The sequence below is a fragment of the Metarhizium acridum genome (genome assembly GCF_019434415.1).
Source record: "Metarhizium acridum strain ARSEF 324 chromosome Unknown scaffold_31, whole genome shotgun sequence".
In the NCBI taxonomy this organism is placed as follows: domain Eukaryota; kingdom Fungi; phylum Ascomycota; class Sordariomycetes; order Hypocreales; family Clavicipitaceae; genus Metarhizium; species Metarhizium acridum.
The window spans coordinates 1,680,979-1,697,648 of NW_027094018.1; the positions used below are offsets into that span (position 1 = coordinate 1,680,979).

General features: G+C 50.2%; 4 protein-coding genes across 4 annotated transcripts; 1 reads left to right on the forward strand and 3 right to left on the reverse strand.

Annotated features, from left to right (window-relative positions):
* Positions 1–1,229: 1,229 nt before the first annotated feature.
* J3458_005362 (uncharacterized protein) lies at positions 1,230–2,970 on the reverse strand. Its single transcript, XM_007816300.2, has one exon. The coding sequence runs from the start codon at positions 2,540–2,542 to the stop codon at positions 1,658–1,660; it is 885 nt and encodes a 294-aa protein (XP_007814491.1). The 5' UTR covers positions 2,543–2,970; the 3' UTR covers positions 1,230–1,657.
* A 1,911-nt stretch (positions 2,971–4,881) lies between these two features.
* Positions 4,882–9,580, reverse strand: J3458_005363 (uncharacterized protein). The gene is made up of 4 exons (XM_066118760.1): positions 8,044–9,580; positions 6,710–7,950; positions 6,326–6,636; positions 4,882–6,259 (listed from the first exon to the last, which is right to left on the reverse strand). Exons 1-4 carry the CDS (start codon positions 9,261–9,263, stop codon positions 5,912–5,914), a joined length of 3,120 nt encoding a protein of 1,039 aa, XP_065976281.1. The 5' UTR covers positions 9,264–9,580; the 3' UTR covers positions 4,882–5,911.
* A 3,796-nt stretch (positions 9,581–13,376) lies between these two features.
* On the forward strand, positions 13,377–15,323 carry YVC1_1 (Calcium channel yvc1; the record flags this gene model as incomplete). The annotated part of the gene is made up of 4 exons (XM_007816298.2): positions 13,377–13,478; positions 13,537–13,652; positions 13,730–14,657; positions 14,736–15,323. 4 exons carry the CDS (start codon positions 13,377–13,379, stop codon positions 15,321–15,323), a joined length of 1,734 nt encoding a protein of 577 aa, XP_007814489.2.
* Positions 15,324–15,428: 105 nt separating this feature from the next.
* Positions 15,429–16,375, reverse strand: J3458_005365 (uncharacterized protein). The gene is made up of 2 exons (XM_007816297.2): positions 15,641–16,375; positions 15,429–15,582 (listed from the first exon to the last, which is right to left on the reverse strand). The coding sequence occupies exons 1-2, from the start codon at positions 16,267–16,269 to the stop codon at positions 15,558–15,560; spliced, it is 654 nt and encodes a 217-aa protein (XP_007814488.2). The 5' UTR covers positions 16,270–16,375; the 3' UTR covers positions 15,429–15,557.
* Positions 16,376–16,670: the final 295 nt, after the last annotated feature.

The window sequence follows — 16,670 nt, forward strand, 5'->3', positions numbered from 1 at the left end:
TCAACCTCGACTTTTTGCGAAAATGCCCGACGATTCCGGTCCTGCATGTCAATGGAATCCCTGTTGGCAGCTCGAGTGCTAGTTTTTCGCAAGAATCCCCACTGCAGGTTTTCCCCATAGACTCGGGCGCCACTAAGCGTCTGATTGAATGATTGAACAGACGAGTGCATACATACTTCTATACTTGGCATCCCCCCCTTCCTCTCATCCTTCTCGAAAGGCCTCTACGCAATTGTTAGCCCGCCACGAGCAAAATAGTAGCCCCATGTACAACCCCAACCCTAGTATAGTAGTGGTGATTATCTATTTGACAAAAATAAATCCGTTTCAGAAGCCTGGTCTGGCGGACAAGGGCCCGATCATCATCCACATCTGCTCCACAGCGGCCTTTCAGGGGAGACATCGCTGGAGGGGGCGAGAAAGGGGCAGATGCTGAGGAGCCAAAGCCAAGATTTGTACATACACCCCACTGAAAACCCACCGAAAGGGCCAGGTGCTCATGGGCCCCGACGAACAACAATTGAGCCTGAAGAGACTAAAGCTGGGGGAAATGGCGGTCGCACCTTCCCAAAAAGCAAAGGGCACTGGCAACCAGGTGCGCAAGCGCCAGCCGCCTGCCACTCCTTTTTTAATCAAGTCAACGGGGAATACCATGTGCCCTGTGCTGCATCATTTGTTCTTGTCTGAAAAGTGGTGCCGATTTTGTTTTGGCCCAGATGCACCCCTCCCTTCCCACCCCCAGGTTCCGCTGACGAGAAAGTCGAGAGGCGATAATTTCCATGTACCAACGCCAAGCCTACCCGCACGCGTGTGCCAAGTGTGTCGTTCCTCGTCACCCCACACAGATGGCGACATCTTGAAGACGATATTGCAACCTGGTTTGGCCGTTCAGTGCAACTCGGGCAAGTCGAACAGTGGTTCTTTGGGCTTAATTAAAAGTATTCGAGAGCCTTTTTTTTTTTTTTTTTTTTTTTTTTTGGTTTGGGGGGGGGGGGGGGGGGGGGGGCAACTGCGGGCGCGGGGGGCGCGACAACGGGAGGGAGTTGGTTAGAATCAGGCATGGAATGCATTTGCCCTGCTCACAAGGGGCGACCACCAGTATTCCAGCCTGTTGCATGCATGCTTCATCTCAGTCCATGGAAATGAGCGTAACCGGGAAACCACAAACCAGAGTAGCCTCACACATCGCCCAAATATGGCGATGCAACATGGCACAATGCAATTTATGCCACATTTCAAAACCTGGCCTGGCTCTTTTCTATTCCAAGCATGACGAGACTATGACAGTCCTTTGTGTCAGCCGCACAAGGACGCCTCACTTACAGGACGGCGAGGCGCAATACACATGTCAAGGGACTTTTGGCAACATGTCAAACTCAACGATAACTATGGAACCATACATTCTTAAAATAATATGTATCAACAGAGAATATGTAACAGGAATGAGCAGCACCGGGGTTCAGAACCCGAGTACACCCGTCATAGAAGCCTGTATGCAACTCCGATATAGGCAAAACATTCCAACTAAAGATTCACGCACCAAAAACACCCAGAATATCGACTCTCCGTCATCTTGAATGCTTTCCCATGTCAGGGGCTCACCACAAGTAGCCATTGACCTGCATTGTGGCCGTCGCTGATTGATAATGAAAGAGGCTTAACCGACGGTGACCTTGAAGTTGATAGGTCCAGGAGCAATATTGAGACCAACTCCGTCCAGATTGTTGGTACCCTCAGTGTAGGCATTTTTTCCCTCACCACCCTCCTTAATAGTAGAGCACTCATGACCATCGGCACAAACACTGAGGGCAGGGATGTAGCTTTTGCTCTGGGCAGCAGTCAGGCAAGAGGCATCGGCGCCAGACCAGTTATTGTTCTTCGAGTTGGCGAAGTCAAATTCTAACCAGGTGCCAGTGATAAGTCCAATGCTGTTGGTAGGAACTTCGCCAACACCACAGGAACAACCGCCCTGGCTGTTGGGCTCGGCCGCGAGAATCTTCTGACCACCGGCAGCGAGGTCGAAGGTCATAACCTGGTTGCCTATGAAAAAGCCGTTGATTCCGCCGTCCTTGGAGATCTTGAGCCAGCAGGCGCACTTCTGGGCTTTTCCAGACTTGTTCTCGATTGTCGCAGTGTATTCATAGTCTTTGGCGTCGTCAACGAGCATCAGATTACAGCCATAGTCGTTGGGGGCACCAACATTGCCCTTGTAGGCAATATCAGCGGCGGAAGCACGCTTGGAAACTCCACCACAGAACTGCTTCTTGCCGCCAGATCCAGAGCCGCTTGAGGAGGTAGGTTTGGCGGCACTGGTAGTAGCTGGGGCGGGCGGGGGAGATGTAACGGATGTAACGGTGGGTTCAGCAGGAGATGGAACGACGGCAGCCTTGTTGTTGACAACAGCTCCTTCAGGCTTAGCATTCATGTAGAAGTCGATACGCTTGTCAAGTTGGCGGTGAAAATTCTTGTGGGCGAAGCCGCTGGGATGGGCAGCGACGCCGAGGGCAGCAGCCACAGCGAGAGTTGTGGCAGAGAACTTCATTCTGTTGTTTTTTGTGTAAGAGGGATCGTTATAATATAAATGTGTGGTGCGGTGGTTGAGTTCCGAGTCAATCGGTCTCGTTTCGACAGGTCCAGGTATTCGCAGAATATCGGGAAGCCTACGGAACCAAAGATGCCGGCAATGGTTTGTTGAGGGAATGTGGTAGTTCTCCGGGTAGGGGCAGGAATCCAAGAGAACAGAAGATGGAAGAGAACGTGGGCCGACGTAGGCTGAGGCGCTGGGCTGTTAAGGAATGACTTGAAAGGCAAAGGCAAAGGCAAGGAAGGGCTGGATGTGTTGTTGAAGGATGGTCTAAATAAGAGCAAGGGAAGCAGGGCAGGGCAAGGAGACTTGAAAAGGAGCGTGGAAAGGGAAATGAGCGTGTAGGGTGCTGGCAGGGGGGGATGCGCCACGGAGAATTCCAAGGAACCAGTCTTGAGGACGAGCCGTTTGGTTACCGTTCAGTATTGGAGAAGGGGGGGGGGTGTTGGGGGGGTGTTGGGACTGCTGGTTGTAGGCACTTGTTCAAAGTCTGTTCTAGTCTGAACGGTCCAGTCAGCTTGCGTACGTGTACGGAGTATCTCTGTCTACTGTGCCCGCCACCCCGTTTGTCTGGTTCATCACTCAATGCGACTTTAGAACGGCTTTGATCGAGATTGGAGCAAGCATGGGATGCCCCATGATGGGGGTGTCTCTAGAGCCTACCACGGACCGGTGAGCCATGGCCTAATACAGCATAGCGGTCTGTTGGAGTGAACCAGGCTCATTTAGGCATGTTGGATTCCCAGGTACGAGCCGGCGTTGATTGGTCGACTCCCACCCGGACCCGGCCGTGCCCATGCATCGTAGTTACTACCCACCCTTCTCTAATTCTCGTCCAAGCACACCAAAACACGGGAACTGCCAGCTTGGGCCAACTTTCCGCTCGTCCCATCTTTGTTTCCATAGCGAGTCATATTCTTCACGTTGTGAGCTACTCCCCAACATCAACAGGGCAACAATAGCCTCGAGCCCAAAGGTGAGCAAGACTAGCAAGTAATCGAGGGCGGTTCTGTCTGATAAATACAGTACAGAACTTGGTAAGCGAAGCGCAAAACACACTGCAACGTCCAGCGCTCCGGTGCTAACGGCCAACACATGTTGAATACTACGGAGTACTCTGTAGCAACGTCTGGTGTTTCATCTCCATCGTACTGGGCGTTTGCTGCCCATGTCCGAAATCTGACCCCACACTAGCAGGTTTGTCGATGGACATGGAACTCGCAGCAACGCAAATTCATTCGTAGTTTGCCTTGAATCACCGCCTTTCTACAGCAAATCATCTCTGCTACGCTGTCGGAATGGCGACTCTCCAGGTAGACAAGGTCAACAGAATGACACGCACTCGGTACTCTCTGCCGAAAAGGCGCAGGTACTCCCTACTTGGGAAGATTTTGACTGTCACATTTTTACAAAGACCTGCTCGAGTGGTCCACTGCATGAGGAGTCAGGACCCAAGGCGTTCACAGCCAGCGGGCGATGCGTCACTTCTGCAGTTCCACGAAGCGACAAGTTTTTTTTTTCCCCTCCCCTTGCCCTCCGTGTGGTCTCAGCGTCCGCGACGTCTCCATGAGCCTCCACGCGTCAACCCCCTGGCGGCGGAGAAGTAGACATGTGAATGACGAGATGGATTGGTGCCACGACGGCTTGCATGGCACATGCACTGGAGTCTCAATTCAGGCACCGCGAGATGCAACTGGTCGGTGTTGGACCCTCCAGAGCAGCCGCGGAGCTTAATGGCGCCAAGTGCCAAGTGCCAGGCGCTCAACGCTACGAGCCATCAGACAGACAGCGATTTCTGTCCAAGTTTGTTTTTCCCATGGACGCTGCTGGCCGCCTGTCCGCGTCTTGATGGGTCCACGGAGTATAGAGAAGGCTAATACCTATTCCCTGTTTTGCACACCGATGGATCAGATCACTCCGCAAATAGCACATATACACATGGTCTGGTTCATAATGGTGGAAAAAAGGAAGCAAACTTTAATCAATCCCTCTTTCAAGATCCACACGTGTTTGAACGTCTCCAGGCGGGGCGCGTGGCCGGGGGGGCAACACATACAACACATGATATGTACAAGGCCCGGGCAGCAAGTGAACATGAGTTGGCATACAAAGTCCTACAGTAATATGTATATATTATCGGCTGCCGGCCTTTCTTTGTTCGTTTGTTGCCCTGTCCCGAGCGCAATGCAGATCTCCGAGGTCACATCATGGGCTCTTTAGTCGACGAGACAAGGGGACGCATGTGGCAGCCTGGCAGGCAGGGTGACACAAGACGGGTGACCAGGAACGGGCCCGGCAGCCTTTCTTCGGCCGCCCTGCGCTGGAATGAAAAGAAAGAAAAAAAGACAAGACTGCTTTGTATTTGTACTGTACGTCTGTGTACGGAGTAGCACGAGTCCACGCGGCCCCTCGACCGACGCCGAGCCTAAGCATCACCAACGACCTGTCACCACAACTAGCGTCCAACCAACCAACACTGCCCTCTTTCTTCATCTCGCTTTGCCTCACAATGGCCCTCCGCCGCGTGCTCGACACGAGGGCCACGCAAGGACCTCGTGCTCTCTCCCTCGACCCAAGTACATGTACACACTATGCGTCTTGGCCCAACAACAACGCTGCAATGTTGCTGACTCGGTACACTTGATTTATTTTCCTGCTCCTCCTTTGTTCAACCTCCCCGGCGCCGCTACCCATGCCATGCAAGCCGCTTGCGGCAGATTCATGCCGACACCTGGAGTGCCGGAAAACTACATCCTTGGTCCCGCTCCATGGCACCACCACCACCACCACCACTCGTATATTGGGGGAAACGACGCAGTACGGAATATGCTTATACAGTGTACAGAGTACTCTACTCCGTGCAGACGACGTCAGCAGCCCTTCCCAGTCCGCCCACCCGAATCCGTCCACGTAAGCTGCCACCGCATCAGGGGTATGCATGGATTGCCCGTCTCCCTTGAACTTGACCAGACCCCTGGCCAGGAGGAGGCGAAGCCAGGTCTAGCTACCGAGTACGGAGTACACACCTCTCTATTGTCCAGTCGACGTTGTAAGCAGACACATGTTTCGTTTCGTTTGTCATTTGCCGTCGTTTGCTTTACTTGATCTGCATTGATTCTTTCACCACATGCGAGGGGGCTTGAAAGGAAAGACAAAACCCGTCTACTATTGTCTGGACATAAAAAGAAAAAAAACTACCAAGTCGAACGCTGTACAATAGCAAGTAATCATAAGGATCGTTAATCCCGGCTACCGCCAATAGTTAACTTGTAACCCAAGCCTAAAGTCCCCGTGCGCAATGTTTGGCTTCACTGCCCTCGCAGCTCCTCAACAGTAGCTTCTCATTGCGTCTTCATAACCAGTTCCGCCACGTAAGTCTCGCCCAAATTTCACATGAATGTCCAAAACTTGTTGAATGTGCCGCATGCTAAGCGACTCGTTCTTGTTCATTGCCAGGTCCTGCGCAGACCCTACCATGTTCTTGATCTCGCGCCCATTCAACTCGTACTTGGCAAGCTTTTTGAGGTCTTCCTCGGAAAATGGCTCGACTGCCAATTTCCCAAAAGCTTTAACCCGATCGATGAACATCTTGAAGACGGTTTTCTTGGCTTTGCTATCTAAGCCTTCATACCTGAGGGCGATGTGTATTCGAGACTGGAATGCTTCATCGAACGTCTAACCGTCATGTTAGTTCTCACGGGTCCAACGAAACAACAGCTTTCAGAAAACGGGGGAGCTAACCTCTACACGGTTTGTCGTGAGAAATAATATCCCTTGGAAATATTCCAGTTGCCGCAGAAAAATGCTGACCAGAGCGTTGCGATGGATGTCCTGCATGTTTCGCTTCTCCAAGAACACGTCGGCCTCATCGAGCAGCAAAATGGCGCCCCATGCATGGCAAACGTCCAGGATCTTTTGCAAGCCGGCCTCTAGAAAACGAGAGTCTGTCCCGAGCTCGCCGGCCGAAGTCATGTATAGCGGGCATCGAAGCAGTTCGCTGATGCCTTCCGCCGTTAGCGTTTTACCTGTTCCTGGCGGCCCGTGAAGCACAGCTAGGCGGACACGTCAGTAAAATCAAAACCCATGGCAAAAACTAGTAACTACGAAAGAAAGGAAAATACTCACTGACAAGCCCTTTGCCTTTGCCTTGTATGACGTCGTCGATTGTCTGCGTCGCGTTTTGTTTACGTGACTTGACAAGGGCCTGGATCAAATCCTTTGTCTCTGGTGGTAGTACCAGTGAATTCCAAGCATCTTCGTTCCACTTAATGTCGTGCACTCTTGAGACGGCCAACTCCAACCATTGCTTCTCTGAGAAAGCGAAACCTAGAACTACCGGGGAAGCGAGGAGGTAGTCTTCATCGGTGAATTCCAAGCATACATCGGGATCCTCTTCCTCTGGTGTGTCCACGGCCCTTTCTTCCCCAGACGTATCAGCGCTTGATGTCCGTTCAACCATCTTGCTGCTAGTCGTTGGCGACAGTTGCGGCTGAGATGCCTTAGACCTTGCCTCCAAATCCGTCTGCAAGGCTTTTGTGACCGGTACATTGCAGTCCGAGTCTTCTGTCGTCTTACTAACCACCTTCGGTCCGTCATCTCCTTGCAAGTTGTCAGAAGAGAAGCATTCATCAAGATCATCGTCGCCGTCTGATAACCCCAAATCGGAGAGAGCGTCAAAATCCCTTGGCCGTACATTCGATAGGCAGTAGTTTGGGTTGATGCGCCGGAATATGGCAGGGTCAACCATTATCCGGCTTTGCTGAATGTGAAACTTGACGACAGAGCCCTTCTTGCGTTTATTGTACGCAATCCCAGTGTAAGCCTTGTAGTGTGCTCCATGAAGACCCACAAACTTTTTGCCGCGTTCGACCAGCATTCGGCGTATTCCATCCTCATCTTTGTGATAAGACAAGGGATAGAATGGGAGGCTTGTTATTTTGCGAGTGCCCTGGAATTCTGCGATTTCCTCTCCCAATGTGCCATGCCCGAATCTTTTCCCGTCGAACTCGAGATATTTCCCCTCAACAAAGTAGTACTCGCCTCGCATTAAGGATGAGTGCCGCACGGCTAGGTCGACTTTAAAGACTCTAGGGTCTTCCGCGAAACCGTAGGTTGAGGAGTATACCAGTGTGCCTGGCTTCCATAACGCCCAGAGATAATCGAAAGTGATTATTCCACTGTCTAGCATAGGATATAGACTCTCCTTGACTTTGGCGTAATCTTTATCCAAATATCTAACGAGCACCTTAAGCTCCTTGCGCTTTTTATCTATTCGCTGTTGGTTCTTCTTTCGTTCGCGCGCCCCTTGCCCCGCTGGCTCAACCTGTTTCAGTTTCTTACGGTGGGAACGAAAATCTTCCAAATACCTGGCATCCCGGTTAGGCTGAACTATATGGCTTCAAACAGAGGCAAGGGAGTCCCGCATTTCGTGGAGAGAAAGGACTTTATAAAGTACTTACAAGAAGAGTAAATTTGGGTCCAGTTTTGGCGTTTCATCAACAAGGCTCACACCTCGTACGTTGCCAATAACATCCTGCAAGCATTCTCGAAGAAGTTTGCTCTTGATATCAACGCTCGTGTTTCGGTACTTCCCTTCGCTATCGAATGTTCTTCTGACGTGGAAAATGTATTTTTCATACTTGGAGTTCGTGGCCACTTCAGCTGTATCTTGCAGCTTGAATGAATACAACGCACTGTCCCATACCGAGTCTACCCGTTTATAGTCGATCCTCCTTTCCCTTCTGGACTTTGATTTAGAACGAGCCGTGTCGTTTGGCATGATGTTGTGAGAATGGGTCCCCGGACTGCCGCGGTGAGGATACTCTCGTTGGGGCAAACCCCTTCGGGCGGCAGCGAGAGATAACAAAGTAGTCGGTTTATGACCGAAGGACGTGTTGAAACCAACTGAATTGTGATGAGTATGTGCAGTGTCCAAGGGTTGCGTTGATGAAGGATACTGCGAAGGAAGGTGGGATCCAAGTGGCTTGCTTGTCATCTGAACTGCGTTGCCGCCGAGCTTTTCTACCTGAAACTGGAGTTGGGCACAACGAGACTCTAATTGTGCAATGGCCTCTCCCAAATCTCGCTGGGAGATGTCATCGTTCCAGCTCACCCAGTTCTGGGAGGATGTGAACTCTGCTTCTCGCGCCGACACCATGCCATTTTCTGTTTCAAACTGCAGTTTATTGCTGCCCAAGGGCTTCATCCTGTCGCCTCTGCCTGCAGTCCGAGAACGGTGAGAGGCATGGGGAGAAACAGACCGGGATTTCCGAGATCGTCGATGCTTGCGCCTGCGATGACTAGACTCTTCATCCGATGAGGACAGACTTATGGATTCATCAGAATGCAGAGAACAGTCATCATCACTTTCACTTGAGGAATCATCGTCCGACTCTGACGACACCTCGTTTGGCCTGTTTGTTCGGCCGTGTTTTCGGAACCTCTCTTGTCTCCCCGACTGTATAGACTTTACAGACGCTCGTGTTTTGGAGGAAATCCCAGATTTGCCTGCCTTCATGGATCTGGCTGCGCGTCTCTTAGAGGTTTCCGACAATTTTCTAGACGCCTGGTTATGTTCCATTGTAGTGGCTCCGTCATCCTTTAATTTGGAGGAGGATTTGCCAGCATCGGTTTCTGCTCGTCGATTACCCGTGGTATGAGTAGTCTGTGGAGACTCCATAACCAGTCGGTCGGGTTTGATGCGTTTGCTTGACTGAGTGTTCAGGTGTTTGTGCCAAGACTATGGAGTGGTGTGAGAATAATAATGGCTGTAGTAATATGCGAGCAGTCGGCTAGAGTCTATTAAGCCAGAAATGTTAGCAGCACAAGCGATACTTGTTAGTCGGAGCAGGGTTGGTGTAATACCATGCCACGGGCACAAGAGGTATGCGGATGAAGGGGCTATCGGATATCTGCATACAGTCGTTTCAGTGAGACAAGTTCACACGAGAAAAGAAAATTCATGAGAAAACGAAGAAGCACACCATATAGCCGGCACAAACCGTTTGTTTGCCGTGCCTGATGGTTGACGTGTCGAAGAGATCCAAAGGAGAGGGCGTTTGGGGAATGGGCTTACGAAGATTGATGGACCAAAGAGCCAGGAAGATAAAATGTATTTCATAGAATGGAAAGACTGCGCTGAAAACACTTTAGATCAGTCTGTCGCCAAAACGGCGGGAGGAAGTCGTTGCAGCTGGAAGAGAGCACAAGTTGCTTGCTGGTGGCGTTTGCCGGCATTAAATAATGGTCCTTCGGGAGAGCCTGGGGAAGGCAGGAAGCAGGCAACAGCAAGGTGAGGAATAAGTCGACCAAATGCGGGCTGCAGTGCAACCTGCAGCCAAAGAACACTAGAAAAACAGAGTACGGACTCCTTGCCAGGCGCAATTGTTCACGGAGAGTGCAGAAGATGTCGGGACCGGGAAGAGAACAGCAAAGTGAGCAGACGAGACGGGTCACATCCTTTTATGTGTCTCAGCCATTCCGATATTCCAGGCCCTTGGGCAGATTCGACAACAGGTGCCAGGGCGCCAGAGCAGACAAGGCGAAAAATGCCACCGGCAACAAGCAACAACATGGTACACTCCGTACTTCGGGACACAACAGGCCAACAGGCAGCATTTGCACGCCCGAGCAGGGAGCACGGAGGAAAATCTGCACGCTTGGAGTCTCCAGCCTGCAGTCATCCCGCAAAGTGAAGCGGCTGGGCTGCTTGGATCGCTCACGAGGTCACAGTCGGAGACCATCACGGCCCATGTTCAAGTGATGCGCTGGCGTATGGCGTAATTGGCTGGCTGTCATTCGCCCATGCGAGGACAACATGCCGCATTGAGTCACATAATCTCTCCCACGAATTGTCCTGGTTGCTGTTGGACTCTGCAGACCGGCATGGAGCCTCGCGGTGTGTCATCTTGCAGCCTGGGCCGGCAGTGTCCTACCGCCGAATGGAAAATTTGACGGGGTGAAGGCGGGAAAGTATTGCGGTTTCCAACATCTGAGGTCAAACAGTTCGATCAATGACTTTGAAATGTTCAGTATTAGTTACAATGCATGCCATCACGTGCCCTCTAAGGCCTCATCTACTACCTACCAGGTACGGTACTTTACACTTACACTTTGGTGCCTACTAGGTACTAGGCTAGGTAGGTATTTGGCAGCCTCTCCTCCTAGGGACGGGTTTTCTTCACAATGATGTTCAAAGTTTCTGTTTCAGTAGCATCGGACCATGTAGCCAAGTCCGTACGAATCACGCGAATTCTCAGTTTGCCACGTTAAGCATGATACCTAACCGCCGTCAAGTCTTCTCTGGGGTCCCCTGTGGTAAGCCAAACTCCGCGCCTAAGCTTTGCTTCTTATTTGCCAGCCCTTCGATCTTGCTCAACGTCCCTGCAGGCCACACCGACCACTATCCACCTAACTAATTGTAGCAGATTTTGGTGTTGGTTGTTGGCTACGGATTTCTGACAGCCAAACAGATACTGGAGCATCTACTGAGTAGGTACGTATAATGGCCCAGCGATTATCACTTTCTTTTTTGCAACCTTGAATTGTGCAACAACTCTTGCATTTTGTCTGTGCCACCCCGTTTTTATCGTTGTAGGAGAAGTTGCACACCACGGATCGACGCATACACAGGTATACACATGGTGTGAAGAACGATCAAGATCAAGCCCTTGTATCGGTGTGGGTTCCATAAGACTAACAAGTTCGCCAGTTACCCATCCAACACTTTACGCTCGAACCTTCTGTTGTCCTTTCAAGCGGCAGTGAAGGACACTTGAAAGGGTACTTCGTAAGGCCTTTGCCATCACAAGACTCGCTCCAGTCCTCACAAACATGTCTGGAAGCAGCACCCGAAAATGGCGGTGGAAATAGTGACATTGCTTCTTTAGCACACAACTCAAGAGCACGACGTGGTCGCCTCTTAACGGTCCGCCGATTGACGTTGGCCGCCACACTGCTGTCACTGTTCGGAATGTTGAACATGAGCATAACCACTCGCCAACCAACCAGGCTGCTTCTCGCCACCAAGTGATTTCGACCCCGACTCTTTGGAAATGGCAGTTGCTATCTCCTGCTGTTAGTGCTGCGAGCCTGTCGACTTTATCATGAGTTTTCGGGCCTCTAAATATCACATTCTGTCAGGATGAACACTTCCCTTTTCCAGAAACCCGGCCGTCGCTATCCTATCTGTTGTTTTTTTTTTTTTTCAGGTTCGATGGGCGGCGAGTATATTCCGTATGTACTCCGTACGATATGCTCCATTTGGAACCTGCCTCTTTCCCAAATTCCCACAGTATACCCAAGGTAGCGATGTATTCCACTTCCGCACCGCATACTTTTGTATGAGATTAGGATATTGGTAACCATATTTAACGTGCCACGTCCCTTAGCCTCTTGCAAAAACTGGAAACAGTTCGGGACGTGCTGCATGGGGAAGGCCCAATGTCTGTCCACTTTACCAAGGGCCGTTATCAAGGGATGGCACCGCTTAAGTACCTAGGTGTTCAGGGATGAGAGTACGTAAGCGGAACAACAACACATGATTTCGGTCAGCAAATTCTCATCAGGAATTGCAATCTTGTCGCAGTTGGAGACACGATGATTATTAGAAAAATGGCTTCATCGTGTAATAAATAGCCAAGGCCAGAATGGAGACAATGTCTTGCTCCATGGCTGGAGTCTCGGCCAAGAAAATGGTTATTTTGCGGGGTTGCATGTTTCTGGTTGGAGCAGCAGACTCGAGCTTCCAGCGCCACTTCTACCAGATCTGCATGCTCCATACAGAAATACGTACCAATTCCTCCGTACCTGCGGTAGGGTTACGTGCCATGCCATGCGGGGCGACAATTTTAACCGGGCCTTCAAAGCCAACGCCGTCACATTCTCTCGGATCGGCCCTGTTTGATTCAAACAGTCGAAAGGGTAGAGATTGAAGCCGATTTCGACAAAGACTCGGACTCTCAGATAGTTAGCTAGGTGAACTAGAAAACTGTGTGCTTTTGTCCAATTTAATTACATCCTGGGGCGTCGAGGCATGATCCTAGCCACCAACTTATCGTCTCGCGATAATATCTTCTGCCAACCGTGCTCCGGTTAAATTGTCGGCCCCTGCCATAGCTCCTCGCTTCTGGCGCAGACGTCAGGTGGGCTGCTTGCAGAGGCCACCGGTAACATCGACCATGAGAGAGCGCTCCACCTGTTCTTGAGTGTTGGACAACATCTGCCCTCGAACTTCCTCACGTCCTCTCGTGCCATAAGCCTTTGACATCGATTCTGGCATGAACGCATTGTCATTCGACGTCAAGGGCTCGTGTCGTCTTTCGCAACTCTATAGCCCATGTATATTTTAGAGACCACCTATCAGTCAGATATACTTCGCTGAATATCTCGTCGTCTCCACACTCCGCTTGGAACCGCATTCTCCTGTTTTGTTTCAACGCTATGCCCAACACCACCAACAGGTGGAGGTGGTCGGCCATTGACCGCGTTCTTGGCACCACTGGCAATCAAGGGACTGGAAATAGGACACGGGTTCATAATCTAGTCCATGAGGAAGAAAGAGCATGTGAGTTTGACTATTGCTTGTGCTCGCCTATACTCTGTGCGGCTATGTCATCGTCAACGACGTGTGGCACACACCAGACAAATCTTGCCAATATTTCTGACTTGCTTCACCTCGACAGTACTCCCACATTTTAATCACGAGCAGATCACCTCGGCTGTGCCCGCGTCCGAAGTTACCAAAATATGCCTTCGCCTGCGCCATCTGGTTCAAGAATGCGTGCCGTGTGAGATGGAGGAGAGCCGCGTCACAGCGCCCCATAGTCGCATCATTACAACCAAGGTTGTGCAGGCGGCCAAGGAGGCCGGCGGCCAGGAGTATCGAGGATGTGTGGTAAGTATAGCTTCAGTTGTGCCTTACTTACTCTTATCTGACAGACCTAATTATCTAGGTCTTTTGTTTGTTGGTCAACCAGCGTTGGTTCCGACGTGAAGCTCTCGTAGAGCTATGGGATTCGGACTTACACAAACTGCGAGCAGAGGCGTGTGCCGTCATTTCAAAAGCCTTGTAAGGTCTTGCCCTGAGTATCCGAGCTTTCATCTCGAATGTTTACAATACTGTTGTCAACTAACGCCCTGGGCTAGGATTGAGAACGAAGAAGATACCAACCATCTATTGTACTCCGTGTTACTTCATCGATACTCATATATAGCAAACGGCATCCCCACCCCGCCGGTGAATGTGATTGAGAAGGCTGTTGACTTGCATGCCGTCCGAGTCATTGGGTCGTCCGGATATCAGAAATGTATCAACTACTTGTGGCGTGGCTGGCTTGTCCAGGATGAAAATGATCCATCCGTCTTTGTTGATTACAAAGACAAGGATAATCCAAACTTTTTCGTTCATATGGATCCAGAACGCATGAGAGCTCCTCGAAACCAGAATGCCGCCCAGTTACTGTTCTCTGTCATCTATCTTCTACTCTACACCATCGCCGTCAACTCCATCAACGCCTCGGGAATTTTGGATGGAGCCGAGGTTGCCTTATATCTTTTTACCGTTGGATATATCTGCGACGAAATTATGAAATTCTACAAGGCAGGATACCATATTCTTGGCTTCTGGAACGCCTTCAATGGTGTTCTGTATTTGCTTTTGACCGTCTCTTTCATTCTCCGAGTCATTGGCCTGGCTGCAGCCCGTGACTCGCAGTACCGCGAGCACTACAACAAGCTGAGCTACAATATGCTTTCCTTTGTTGCTCCTATGTTCTGGTGTCGGCTGATGTTGTACCTCGACAGCTTTCGATTCTTTGGAGCCATGCTTGTTGTGCTAAAGGTCATGATGAAAGAGTCTGTTATTTTCTTCGCTCTTCTTATAATCATCATTATTGGGTTTCTTCAAGCCTTTATTGGATTGGACCTGACAGATGATAATGTTGCTAATGATGTCTTGTTTATCATTGAGTCGATGACGAAAGCCGTCTTGCAAAGTCCCGAGTTTGAAGGATTCGAAAGCTTTGGCCCCCCGTGGGGTATTATTCTGTACTATTGCTTTACTTTTGTCGTTATGGTACGTGTCACTAATATCTCTCTCATTGTTAGAAAAAAAAAAGGTCGTCGAAAGACGTCACTGACACGTGGCTTCTAGATTATTCTCCTCAATATCCTTATTGCTCTGTACAACTCTGCCTACGAGGATATTTACGAGAATGCCGACGACGAGTATCTAGCTCTTTTCTCCCAAAAGACTATGCAGTTTGTCAGAGCTCCGGATGAAAACGTGTACATTGCACCATTCAACCTCATTGAGATCATCATCTCAGCCCTTTTCGAGTGGTGGATGCCGAAGCACATGTACGAGTTAATAAACGACTACGTGATGGCTGTCATATATTCGCCTCTGCTGTTTGTGTCGGCTTTTTTCGAGACGCGTGCTGCTCATCGCATTCGACGTAACAGGTCGAGGGGAGACGAAGATGACGATGTGGTGGAGGAGTGGGAGCAATTGGAACATGAGCTTGATATGGAGGCTGAAGGTTGGACCAAAACGTGCGATTCTGTGAAGCCGAATATGGAGGATGATCCCGCAGTTTTGGAAGTCCGAAAACTACGCACCGAGCTCGAAGAGCTGAAAACGATGTTGAAAGACATGACTAAGGACGCCGGGGGTAGAAAGACTGACGACAGCGACAAGTTGGGTGGGGGGGACCCTTCCAGGATCAGTGATAACCAGTAGTATGGGCAAAATAAAGTTTGGATACTCAATTGTGCATTCGCGGCAGTAGAGAGCACCTTGCGATCTCCGAATTCTGTGGATTGTGTTTTCAAAGGCTTGTCGAAGGGGGCTCATCACCCACTGTGCTTATGGCTATTGGAATACGGGTGAATCTTGGTAATCATGGTATCTAGTCAATTGATGTTCACTTTATCCTTAGCATCCGTGCTCGTTTAATTTGTACGCAATCCATGCTCACTCTTCGGGGGGGAAGTACTTGCTGCATAATCAGGTTAGCGAAGATGTGACCCATAAACTAACACCTGGCTCAAACTTACGGAAGTGCGTCCTTGTAAGCAATCACATCTTTCTGCTCAAAAGTAACAAACACTACTCTGTCCAGAGCACCGCCATCACTATCTAGAAACTTTCTCACGGTTTCGCAAGCGACCCGTGCGGCATCTGTGGAAGGATAGCCATAAACACCGGTGCTAATCGCGCTAAAAGCCAGAGTTTTGATGCCTGAAGATACCGCCAGACCCAAGCTTGTCTCATAGCAGCTTCTTAGCAAGTTTTCACTTGTCTGTGGATGACGGTGATCATAAATTGGCCCGACAGTATGGATGACATGCTTTGCAGGCAGCTCGTACCCCCCAGTGAGGCGAGCATCTCCCGTAGAGCAGCCCCCGATTCCATGGCATTCGTGCAGGAGTTCGGGTCCAGCAGCACGGTGGATAGCCCCGTCAACGCCGCCTCCACCAAGTAGAGTCGTGTTGGCTGCATTCACAATCGCATCCAGTTGGAGCTTTGTAATGTCGCCGCGGATGAGGCCGACGCGAGAGTTGATAGATGTTGAAGGGTAGAAGAGAGAAGAAGAAGGCGGTGGCGATGCAGCCTTCCGGAGAGCTGATTCTCGATAAAGTTGAGCAACGGTAGGGATGTCTGTGACAGCTTTGATAGAGGCCATTGCGACGACTGCGATGAACCACAAATCCAGTCGTTTTCTTTCGCAGAGTAAGCTTGAACAAGGACCAGAGAACGCTGGCTTGAAACGGGATCGCAAGGGCAGTGTTTTTTGCCTCTTTGAATAAGGCTGAGATGTACAGTGGGTCGTAGGTAATTCCGAGCAAAACCCAACTTTTTCGCGTCACACCCCACAACGCGCTCATAATAATAACCTACATTTTATCTTTAAGACGTAATTACGCTCGCTATAATGCCTTAGGTGACTTAAAAAAAGAATTAGAGTCCTTATAAGAGAGGTAGGATTCATATGATATACACCTTAAAAGTCCCCTTTAAAAATATCGCGCTATAAGAGGGTATTCCCGTTAGTAGTGTATTTAGTATTATAAAGTAGTATAAGGT